General features: G+C 45.9%; 1 protein-coding gene across 3 annotated transcripts in view; it reads left to right on the forward strand.

The window, feature by feature from the left end:
• CAPN1 (calpain 1) overlaps positions 1 to 12,722 on the forward strand; it is an 88,716-nt gene that overhangs the window by 55,713 nt on the left and 20,281 nt on the right. For all 3 annotated transcript variants that reach the window (XM_029611086.1, XM_029611084.1, XM_029611085.1), the window contains 2 exons: positions 5,342 to 5,475; positions 8,327 to 8,495. In XM_029611086.1, the coding sequence (XP_029466946.1) occupies positions 5,342 to 5,475; positions 8,327 to 8,495 (303 nt within the window). The remainder of the gene's footprint in view (positions 1 to 5,341; positions 5,476 to 8,326; positions 8,496 to 12,722) is intronic.

A 12,722-nucleotide genomic window follows, 5' to 3' on the forward strand; every position in this document is an offset into this window, starting at 1 on the left:
CCCGCGCGCATACCTAATAGGGCCATCAACATGCATTTGCATGTTGAGGGCGCTATTAGGTGCCGCGGGTGGGCCGCGTGTTTTCCTCCCCTTACTGAATAAGGGGTAAGGGAAAACACGCGTCCAGAGCAGGGTGACAGTGCGCTCCGACGGAGCACACTTTACTGGATCGACCTGTAAATCTTTCTGCAATGTAAGGTTCAGGACCTCTGATTTATCTTTGTTAACTTAAACCCTGAACAGCACCATACTCTCTCATTTCTGCCAACAAAGATTTCAAGGATAATACCTGCTTCCGTGAGTGTGAACATCAGATCATCAGCTTAAATGTCATCTTATATGAGTTCCCAGCCATCATCGCACCACTTATAAGAGAATTTAACCTAACTTTAGCTGCTAGAGGTTCCAACACTAGTGCAAATAATAGTGGAGAGAGTGGGCACCCCGTCTTGTGTCCACTGCAGACACATTAAAATATTCTCCATTTATCCTAATACATGCCTTAGGCTGACTATATAAAGTGAGATCCCAAACCTATCCTATGCAAAACCTGAAATAAAAAAGGCCAATGCACCCTATCAAAGGCTTTTTCTGCATAACCACTGGAACCTCTTGACGATTCTCTCACCACATTAGATTTAATACCCTCCTCATGTTGTCTGCTGCTAGTCGTCCTGGAACAAATCCTGATTGATCACCATGAGTAAGGAGTGGAGCCACCTTACCCAATCTCAAGGCCAGGACCTTAGTGGGGATTTTCAGGTCTAAATTGATTAGGGAGATGGGACGATAAGAACTACAAAGCGTAGGGTCATGGCCCCCTTTCGCCAGCACAGTTATACCTGCCACATTTGCCCCCTGTGCAAGTTGGCTGTTCTCCCTCAAAGAGTTAAACATGTCCACTAAAGGCCTTGTTACAACCTGCTTAAAGATCTTGTAGAATTTGGCTGTGAATCCATCTAACCCGCTTTTAAATCTGAAATTGCTATCATTAGTTCCTCTTCCCTAATTTTACCATTCGAATGCTCTCTAACCTCTGCTGCAAGGCACAGTAGGGAAATATCTCTAAGATAATTCTCAGTAGCAGCCTTAATAATGCTGTCACCTGCAGCATATAGATCCTTATAGAATTGAGCAAATCTATTCGAAATTAGCTTGCTATCATAGACATACTTCCCTTCACGATTCTTAATTTTAAGAATCTGATTTTGCATAAATTTTTCCTAAAATCATCTAGCCAGCAGATGACTATCTTTATTTCCAAATATGAAATATTTGTGTTGGACCCATGCCATCTGTGATGCTGTCCCTGCCAATTGTAATGCATTTACAGGCCGATACAGCACAGTACGCTCTGGTGGAGCACACTGTTAACCCGCGATTGGACACGCGTTTTCGACGCGCTAGCTTTACCCCTTATTCAGTAAGGGGTAATAGCGCGTCGAAAATGCACGTCCAACCCCCCCCCGAAACTAATAGGGCCATCAACATGCAAATGCATGTTGATGGCCCTATTAGTTATTCCCGCACGATACACAAAATAAAATGTGCAGCCAAGCCACACATTTTACTTTCAGAAATTAGCGCCTACCCAAAGGTAGGCGCTAATTTCTCTCAGCACCGGGAAAGTAAAAACTGCTTTTCTGTACACCCTCTGACTTAATATCATGGCGATATTAAGTTGGAGGTCCTAAAAGTTAAAAATAATCAGAAATAAAAAAAAAATTTAAAATCGGCTCTTGGGTTGAAAACCGGGCGCTCAATTTTGCCGGCGTCTAGTTCCGAACCCGTGGCTGTCAGCAGGTTTGAGAACCGAACCCGGCAAAATTGAGCGTCGGCTGTCAAACCCGCTAACAGACGCCGCTCCTGTCCAAAAAGAGGCGCTAGGGACGCGCTAGTGTTCCTATCGCCTCTTTTTACCGCGGGCCCTAATTTGAATAAATTGTTTTCCGAATCGCACACACAGGAGAGCGGGCGCTTGTGCACCTTGCGCGGACTGAGCCCTAGGGGAGCCCCAATGGCTTTCCCTGTTCCCTCCGAGGCTGCTCCGAAACCGGAACGGCCTCGGAGGGAACTTTCCTTCCGCCCCCCAGCCCTACCTAACCCCACCCCGACCTTTGATTTTTAAAGTTGCGCCTGCCTCTGGCTTCTGGCCACGCCCCTGCCCCTGCCCGCCCCGCTCCTTTTTTCAAGCCCCAGGACATACGCACGCCCCGGGGCTTGCGCGTTTCACCGGGCCTATGCAAAATAGGCTCGGTGTGCATAACCCCCCTGTGCGTGTAAATCCAGCTAGATTTTAAAATCTGCCTCTAAATGTTTTATCAGATAACAGGTCTTTTTTCAATCTCCAGTATTTATGTCCTATCTGTTCCTTCCCTATTTTCCTCTCCACCCATACCAGGGCATGGTCTATCCATGATATGTTACCCACTCCCACTGTGTCCTACCAGGATCTTGTCTATCTAAAAATAATCTGTCCTCGAGTAGGTACTAGGTAGAGTGTGGTTTTGAATAGAAAGCATAATCTTTCATGGTTGGATTCCTCAAATGCCAGATATCATCAAGGCTCCATTTATGAATCATTTCCTTCAGTGTAGATCTCTGTAGGCGTGTGGCCCAGTTGCCCCCACTTGAGTTATTCAAAAAGGGATAACAAGTCAAATTGAAGTCATCTCCAATCAAGAGATGACTTTCCACCCATCCCATAAGGATACAGGAGAAAGAATTCAAAAAAGCTCCCTGAGAAGCATTAGGCGCACAGACATTTTACTAGGACTAAACAATTCCCCCTGTATTACCGCTTTCAAGATTAGGAACCTCCCGCAGTATCCCTAATCACAGCCTTACCAACAGTCGGGTGATTTGCAAACAAGATCCCCACCCCACTATATTTTTTTGTAGAGGAGGCATGATGTTGAATGGGACCTGCTTTAGATGACGACAACCACACATTCCTCACCCTCTGAATGGTTTCCTGGCAAAAAAATATTTGCTTTCAGACCCTCTGCTTCTTTCAGCAAAAACTTTTCTTTTTATAGGAGAGTTCAGCCCCTTCACGTTTAAAGACATAACTTTTATGAAAACCATTTACCAATCTAACATTGTACTTCTTCTTCTATAGGAACACAATCCCATCCCTATCTTCCAAATACACCCTCAACTGCCACCTTTCCCCAACTCATTTGCCCTGTGCCATACACAAATCCTCCTCCACCAGCTCCTCACCACACCATTTTCCCCCCCTGGTGTGCACACTCCATCCTGAGGAATGACCTTCACCTGTCAGACCACCTCTCCCTGAGCTCCAATCAAAGCCCTATATGAAGAGAATAAAAATGTAAGAGAAAATTTCTAGCTCCATCCCTGTCTCAAAGCTTGACCCCTATTAACTGTAAAAGAGTGTCTCCCCAACCATATCTGGGTCTAAACCCCGTCAGATAAATGTGGTGTCTACTACCACTGCACAGTCAATCATTCACACACTGCTCCAGGTGAAGAAGGATTCTCCAGTTGTCTCTGTAACTTCCTACCAGCTCCGGATACTCCTTTTAGGTGGATTAACTTTCCTCTTAGGCAATGATGTATTATTTTCTTGCAGCTCCTGCTTCATGCATGAACAATGCTGCTGCCACTGTTTTCACTTTAGCTGATTTACCTTCGATGGAAAAATGGAGATGAAAGGGAATAGCCAACAGTATATTATTCCCTCTCGTTTTGGAATAGAGATTATTCCTTTAAATTTGCAGTGTTTCCTTGTAGTAATTGGCGAGATATCCTGGAACGCTTCCACTGACTGTTCTTTCCATATGATTTGACCCATTTTACAGGCTTGCTGAGCCACTTTTTCTTTCACCACAAAACTACAGAAATAAGCCACTATGTCTCTGTGCCCCTATTCATGGGTGTGCTCTGTCCAATTTAGTGGTGGGCATTTCCTCGATTGTTTCATCCGATCCCGGAATCGTGGTGCATATACTGGTGAATATTTGAAAACAGTCTGTATTTTCTGGAGATTTGAGTGGCGGGATCTATTCTCAAGGTCCTCCAGTCTCTCTTCTAATTCCTGCGGCATTTTTGCCGTACTAGCAGTCTTCTCAGGACAAGTGGTCAGATCCGTGGCCTGCTCATCCAAGCGCAACTCCGTCTCTTCTACCGTTTTGCCAGATCTGTGACGCATCCCCTTTTATCAGCCACCATTGCTTCAAACTCCATTTTAATCACCGACTTATCCTGTCACACCTCAGAGAACCACTGTCTGAATTCAGCACGGGTAGGCAAACTCTTATCTTCTCTTCTGATTGCGGCCCCGCCATCATCGTGGCCTACCTCGACGTCATGCTGTCTGTGTCGTCACCCACCTCTAGTCCAGCTGCTTTTACCACTTTGTGATTAGCAAAGGAAAATTGCTTAAGGTCAAATTATTTTTTTCTTCTGTGACATCTCCTCGGGCTGCGATTCACACCTCTATGAGCAGCCACTAATTCTGGGGTCTGGATCGCTAACGTTGCGATAGTAGGGCTAGAGCTCCAAAATTAAGCCGCCATCTTCCAGGGTGACATCACTTCCTCCAGGTGACAGTTTTTTTTATATTTTATGGAAGATGACTTGCTTACAACTGCTGAATTCCTATAGATAAAATAGAACTAGAAAAGGTAGAGAGAAGGGCAACAAAAAATGCTAAAGGGGGATGTATCCGTTCCCTATTGAAGAAAGACTGAACAGGAAAGTATTCTTTAGCTTGGAGAAGAGAAGGCTGAGGGAATATGATAGAGGTTTAAATCGATCATGAGCGATGTGGAACAAGTAAATAGGGGACAGTTATTTACATTTTCAAACCAGGTCCATTCACAGTTATTAGCCAGGAAGACTTGTGGATTGTCAACTCTTACTTCTGGGAGTGAGCAACAGCAAATGGGTCTCTCCATTAGATTCAGACGGGTATTTTCAAGTGACTAAGATTGGTCACTGTCGGAGACAAGATGTTAGGCTTGATGAACCATTGGTCTGATCCAGCATGGCACATCTTATGTTCTTATGACTGTCTATATAAGTCAGTGCCATCCACTATGCCTCTTTTGGTTTAAGAGATGTCTTCTCACCCTCTCATCCAACTAGTACAAAGTAATCACTGTAATGCCACAAGAAGCATCAATTCTGAATTCTAGAGAGTGGGGAGTGGGTGAGACTTCAAGGTGGTCTTAGCCAGAGGTACTGGATTGCAAACCCCTTTGGCCTCAATAGCAGTCTGGAATTCTGTCTGTCTCTCCATAGCTTGGGCTGGTCAATAATTCAGAAATGTGTCATCCCCTCTCTCTCTCTCTCTCTCTCTCTCCCTCCATAGCTCTGGCAGTTCGGTGAGTGGGTGGATGTTATCGTGGATGATCTCCTCCCGGTGAAAGATGGGAAGCTGGTTTTTGTCCACTCTGCTGCAGGCAATGAGTTCTGGAGTGCACTGCTGGAGAAGGCATATGCCAAGTAAGTAGGGAGGAGCGCCCTTTTAGGATCATGAAGTACTCCATTAACTGGAGATCTCCCCATCAAGCCCAGTGACCAAGTATGGTCCCAGTCTGACAGAGGATGGCAACCTTTCCCTAGACCGAAATGAGGTTTGCAACTCTGATTCACAAGAGACTCTTTGGGTCATCCAATAGAATCAAGCAGAGCTGCAAATCTCATTCAGGTCTGGGGAATGGTTTTTAATCTCCTTTCAGATGCTGTGAATGCTTAACTGCAAAAATTGAGGGGGATTTTCTAACCTGGCTGTTTCCTTCTGCTTCTTTGGCCATCCAGCAAAATTGCCAGGTACTTGTGACCTGGACTGTCCACAGAATGTTGGGCTCATTGGACATTGGTCTGACCCAGCATGGCACTTTCGTTCTTATGGAATTAAGACAGTTATATGGACCAGGAGAATGAAGTCTGAGGATATTTTCTCTCTGTTTTATATCCTCTCCCAACTCATTTAGCACCAGGGCTTCTTTTGTGGCCTTGCGAGCCTGGGCCCTAAATCTGGCCATTACCAGGCCTGGATTTAGGCGCAGGCCTGTGCCCAGGGAGGCAGAGTTAGGGGGTGGTAAATATCCTGCTCCCCACTGCCCTGCTATCCTACCCCAAACCTTGAAGGTTTGCTGCTACCACTGCCTCCTCCTTCAGACCGTGGTTCCAGTGGCAATCATCAAGGGTGCAGTAAGCATGGGGACTGAGCTTGCACTCCTAGGCTCTGCCTCCTCTGTGCTCTCGCCGTGCTTTGAGGATCACCGTTGGAGCCGAGGTCCGGGATACTGCGCGTACCTTGGAGGTTTTCTGGGGGAGGAAGGGTGGCATGGCAATGACTCTGAATCAGTGCCTGTTGTCCCTGGCCATCAGGAATTACTGTTTTGCAATGACCATAATGCTCTCCCCACCAGGGGCTGTGAATGCTGCCACTGCAGCATGTCTGGCTGTGGCCAGCCTGGGGAGTGGAAGTCCTGAGCCACCCGGCCAGTCCATTTCAAGAATTTATGGTCTCCAAATTTTACATCCGATTGTTTGGAACACTTACTTAATGAGAAGTAGAGAGAGGCTGAAGAAATGACTTTCAATGCCAGAATGTTCTTCAGTGACAATTAGGAAGGACTGGATGAAAACCTGGAATACCAGATTTGGATCAGGGCACCTCTACCAGCTCCCAACCCGGCAACCCATAATGAACTCTTTGCGGTTCAGATGTCATGGTAGACCTTAGCCTGGAATTTGCAGGGTCCCTTATGTATTCTGGTAGCTGGGTTGCCTATTTCTAGAAACAAAGTTCCTTTTCTACAGCATAGGATGGTTGTTTCTGATACCCAAGTACCTACTCTCTCGCTCTGACTTTTTTTTTTTTTTTTTTAATATAGCTTTTACCAAATCCTTTACAAATACATACATTAAATGTTCAGCTGCCTCAGTTGTGGTCTGAATCAGGCTAATATTCAGTAAGCCGGTTAGTGGACAAGTTATTTGGCTAAAATTAGTCTGATAACTTATCCCATATTTTCAGCGGGATAAATGTCCCTCTGAATTTACTTTTCTAAAGTTATCCACCTATATGTATCTAGATGATTAAAAAAAAACAAAACAAAAACCCAACCTAACCAGCGATGTTTGAATATAACTGGTTAGATTTTCTAGTTATCCAGCCTTTTGTGGCTGGCTAACTTCCTATTTAATCAGTTATCTTCAAAAGATATCTGGTTAAATAGCACTGTAAATAAAAAAAAAAAAAAAAAAGTAATAGTGAAAGGCCTAGAGCCTGATTTTCTGCTTCTCCCACAAACTTTCATATATACCCTTTTGGGCCGGGCACCCCCTACCCCCAGTCCCCTTTTAAATTTAGGAAAAATGTACTGGGGTCTGCCGATGGTACCCCCACCCCTTCCCCGGATTTCTCATTATTTTAACGTACTGTTGCTGCCGGACCCTCCCCCATCCCCCCCAACTGTACAAATCCCTGTTGGGAGAGGGATATGAACTTACCCACTCCCAGCATGCGCCAGCGCAGTTTCTGTCACACGCCGCGCTCAAAGCGTAAACTACACACAGACGGGAGGATCTAGGGGATGTGACGAGGCACATATTTAGACTACAGAGGGAGGGCAGGGCAGGGCATGGGAGGCCCTGGCAGCAGGAGCACCTTACAATAGTGATAAATCCAAGGACAGGGCAGCGGTGCCATCAGCGGGCCCTGGTACATTCTCCTAAATCTTAAAAGGGATTTGGGGGTAGGAGGTGCACGGCCCAAAATGGCATATATGAAAGTTTGTGGGGGAAGGCAGGAAATCAGACACTAGGCCCTTAACTATTACTGTTTTTTTTAATTTACAGTGCTACTTAACTGCATATCTTCAAACAAAAAGCAGGTCTAAAGTTATCCAGCTACCTTAGCTGGACATAACTGAAATTTGGCTAAATTAATCCAAATAACTGAACCCCTCTCAGATATACCCCTGGAACGTTTTCTTTTTTTTTTTTTTTAAATACAGCTAGATTTTAGTCAGACAATGACTTCTCTGGCTAAAATCTAGCTGGATAAGTGGCTCTGTATTCAGAAACTTGCCATTTAGATAGATAACTTGTGATTTATCTGTCTAAATGGCTTTGAATGTTGACCTCAGTGAAGATAGAGCGTGTTATGATATTGCTAAAGCTCCCTTGCCATTGGTTGCTGCACCATGATGCTTTGACCAGGCATCAGCGGGTCTCAAAGTTTGGTCATGTGGCACTACTTCAGCCCTAGTGAGGCTCAGTTTGTCTTCCAGCATTTCACAAGAGAGTTCTGATTTTGTTTCTTCTCTGCTCTCTTCCACAGGGCCAATGGTAGCTATGAAGCATTGTCTGGAGGAAGCACCTCAGAGGGCTTTGAAGACTTCACAGGAGGGGTGACAGAGTGGTATGAGCTTCGTAAGCCCCCCAGTGACCTGCACCAAATTATCCTGAAGGGCCTGGAGAGGGGATCCCTCATGGGATGCTCTATTGATGTAAGTCTGAGAATGGGGCTTTGAACACTGGCCTTAAATGCATAAACCTAAAAAGCATATCCTTCCCTCTTTCTGAGTAGACTTTACAAAGATATTACAAAGTAAAGAGAGACTGAAACACTAACTACAGTAAAAGTAGGCTTGGTCCATCTATAGAGCAAGCATCTTGGATTCAAGCTAGCTGGATAGACTGATGGGAAGAGAAAGTAAGTAAACAGTAATACATTTACAATTTTAAATACAAAATTACTTCTTGAGGGCAATATGTTCTGCAGAAATTCAACTAGCTATTCTTTTCCAAAATCCCAACTAGATCTATGGATATTTGAGGGGGGGGGGGGGGTTGTACATATCAAAGATGGCCGCCAAAGATGGCAGGAGGTGGTGTTTCTTGTAATCTGACTCCTGAATGGTTTGGCACAGTCATGCAATGACTAGCCTGACATTCATCTCTATGGGGCCAGGGTGGGGTGGGGTCATTAAATCTCAGTGCCTCAGCTCATATTCGGGCCGATACAGTAAAGCGCGGCTGCAGTTACCCCGTTTCTAACCCGCTGTTTACTCACAATTTAGCCGCGTAAGTCCAACCCGCGATTCACTATCCCTTTTAACCCATCCTTACCGCTTCTTTAAATCAACGGGTAACCCTTTCCGCCCGCGGCATGTATATGAGATGTAAATGATCGGATTAGCTATTCCCTCCCATTCAGTAACGTGCGCCCCGACTATCGCCTTTTTAACCTGCAGTTTAGCCGCGTCTTTAACCTGCTAAATTACCGCCTACCCTTACCCCTGCGTTAGAGGCAGGGGTAAGGGTAGGCGGCAAACTTTCCCCCAGCTCCCGCTCACCTGCCCTGGCCGCCGGTCTCCGGGGCAGCCCCAGTCCTCTCTCCCCTCCTCGTAAAGCAAGGTGCAGGGCGAAAAGCGACTCGACATGCTATTAAAATATTGTAAATAAAGTGTAACAAAAGTTAACTTACTTTTTCTTACAGTCCTCTCTGCCCTCCTCCGGAGGCACGCACCGCGGCTCCCCTGCCTCCCGGGGGCAGCTGGCGGCGAAAGTGGCTTCCAGCGGCCCCCACCGGCGAAGATGGATGAACACACGCCCGTAGTGCACGGGCGCTCGTCAGCAAAGGCGCACGAACGGGCGTGCGTGACGTCACGGCGTACGTTCATACGCTTTCGCTGACGTGGGCGCCCGTCAATTTGGGTGCTCAAGCCAGCGAAAGCGTAGCGGTGCGCGCCTCCGGAGGAGGGCAGAGAGGGACTGTAAGAAAAAATAAGTTAACTTTTGTTACACTTTATTTACAATATTTTAATAGCATGTTGAGTCGCTTTTCGCCCTGCGCCTTGCTCGCCTTAGGTTTTCTTTTGATTAAAGTTGGGATCCACTTCCTGGTACCTGTCATTTCAAATGTCATTTCAAACCAGGTACCAGGATACTATACAGGATACTGTATAGGCGCTATAAGCGCCTATACAGTAAAATGGATTGCGCTTCATGGACGCGGCTTGCATTTGCATGCCATTTAAATACAGTATCGAGCGGTAGGTGATCCGAACTGTGCGTGCGGCAAACGCGGGTGCGCCGGGCCCTAACGCACCACTTTCTACCGCACCTTACCGTATCGGCCCGATTGTGGGCAAAAATGGAAGACTCCTTTCCCTCCCCCTTTCCCTCCCCCTTTCCCCCATTCACACACTCACTCAACCTGGTGGAAGGGGCTCTGGTCCACCCGAGAAGCCAGTACTTCAGCTTTTCCCATCTGCTCTAGCAGTGTACAAAGCAGAATTGGACCAGTTGCTTTCCAGTTGGTCCACATGTGAGTTATTTAACACGGAACCAGAAGCAATCTGAGCCTGTTTTCTTTGAGGTAGATGGTGACCCTATTCTGAGCATGGCTGCTGCTTCCTGAACTTGTTGGAATTATAGCATCTTACTGTGATTGTGCATTAGTATAGGGAGGCTGTCCCCCTCCAGCATGGGGACTGTGGAATATTTTACATGGTACTTTCCGCTCACTATTTGTACATGAAGAGGGTACATTCTCTCCTGTCTCATCTTCGTGACTGCCTTACAACAGTTTAAAACTGGAATCCTTATAACCTTTAATTTTTACCTAATGTATACATAGGTAGGATATGCTTCTTTTTTTGTTGATTTAGAGTGAGTGGGAGGTTCAGTTTGTTTCAGCTTTGTCTCTGGTTGCTCTGTTTTTTGTTCTTGGTGATTTTTTTTTTTTATTGTTTGAGAGGGCAGGGGGTGGCAAGGAGAGATTATTTTAGGGATGCCCTGGCACATCTACAGTAGCCAGTATATCAGCACAGCTGTTGTGTTGCTTTGTAAATTCCTCTGCACTAGGGCAGGCCAATCCACACAAGTGGGTTGTGCACCTCTACCAGCAAATGGAGACAGAGTAAAAGCTGATATCATGGACACATAGCCCTGCCCTGACATCAACCCGCCAGCATTCTCTGTCTTCAGCAGATGGTGGACATGCATCTCCCTTCTGAGGATTGCATGTAAAAAAATGGAAAATTTAAGAAGAAAAGAAGTTGAATAGCACCACTTGCTTCCTGAGGCGACGGTTGGGTTCCTCCCTCAGTTGAGTGCCTTGAGTCTGGTAGCTTTTTCAGGCTAGACTGGGAAAAAAAAAGCGGTTGAAGGCCAAGAGAGGCTCAGCAGTGAAGGCTTTGACCCTCTACTCCTCCCCCCCCCCCCCCAGTAGTTCTACTGATTTTTTTCCAACGGAAAAGGTTTGACATTTGCACATCATTAAAAGCTTTTCGGTATCTGAAGGTCTGTATCATATCACCCCTGCACCTCCTGTCTTCCAGAGAATACATATTCAGATCCTTCAGTCTCTCCCCATAGGATTTCTGATACTGACCCCCCACCATTTTAGTCGCCCTTCTCTGGATCACTTCCATCCTGTCTCTATCCCTTTTGAGATAAGGGCTCCAGAACTGAACATAAGAATCCAGGTGAGGCCTCACCAAGAACCTGTACAAGGGCATCACCACCTCCGTTTTCTTACTGGTTATTCCTCTCTCAGAATGCAGCCCAGTATTCTTCTGGCTTTAGCTATCGCCTTGTCACATTGCTTTGCCGCCTTCAGATCACCAGAGACTATCACCCCAAGATCCCACTGTTGGTCGGTGGACATCAGCCATTCCCTCCCTCCCCCCCCCCCCCCCCCCCAATTTCATACAGCTCTTTTGCTTGTTATTTTGTTTGCTTTCTTTCAAATTTAACTTTTTTCTTCTCTCTGTTTTTGTATGGTTTTTAAAATAATTTTTGTTTCTATTACTTTGTTTTTTGCTTTTCTGAATTTAAGGCACTAGACGCCAAGTTATAGGCACCCAGGTGATCCAGTTGAGATTCTTCCAGACTTTTAATATAAGTTAATAAAATCATTCACTAGGTCCTGTAACACAAGAACTAGGGGCAATTGACACTGTGGGGTGGAATTTACTGCCAATCAGAAGGAAGCACTTCACACACCAGTTACTCCATGAGACTCACTGCCATGGGGGCGATGTGGGGGCACATAGTATAGCTGGCTTTAGAAAGGGAGCAGATATTTCTAGAAGTGGGATAAATAGCAAGCTATTGAACAGAACAGTTTTTGGTCTCATTGCCTTGCCCCATTTCCTTTCTTGTCTCTTCCCATATCTCACCTCTCCAGTCTTCCTCCCTTTCCCATGGCAAACGGTGAGCAGAAGCAAAGCAACCACCATATGCAGGGGAGTAGCAGGACTCAGGAAGGTGCTGCACCTCTTCCTGCTCCTGCAGAGAATTAATCTTGTTCAGGAAGCCCAGGCAATAGGAAGACAGGAGGAGGAGGAGGCAGCAGCCCCAAGGGACAGGAAGCACAGCTCTTTCATTGTCCCCTGCAGTGCCTTCTGCCTCTCTGCCTTGGTTCAGCGACTGACTGCTTCTGCTGCTCCTCTTAGGCTAGACTTGGGCAGTTTTATTCCAAGGCTCCAGAAACATGGCAGTCTGAGTTAATTCCAGATTTTACTTAGCGCTTCATTAAGCAAGTCTGGGGGATTTATTTTAAACCTGTAAATGCATAGTTTAGGGCTTTCTCATCAGATGGGGTTTTCCTAATGAGATTTGCAGTTTAAAAAAAAAACCAAAAGCCACTGGGGCTCCTGACTACTATGCAACAGGAATCCCCAAACCAATACCCAGTTTTTGTTTGTTTTGCATTGAGAAATCTG

The sequence above is a fragment of the Rhinatrema bivittatum genome, chromosome 8 (assembly GCF_901001135.1).
Source record: "Rhinatrema bivittatum chromosome 8, aRhiBiv1.1, whole genome shotgun sequence".
Taxonomy (NCBI): domain Eukaryota; kingdom Metazoa; phylum Chordata; class Amphibia; order Gymnophiona; family Rhinatrematidae; genus Rhinatrema; species Rhinatrema bivittatum.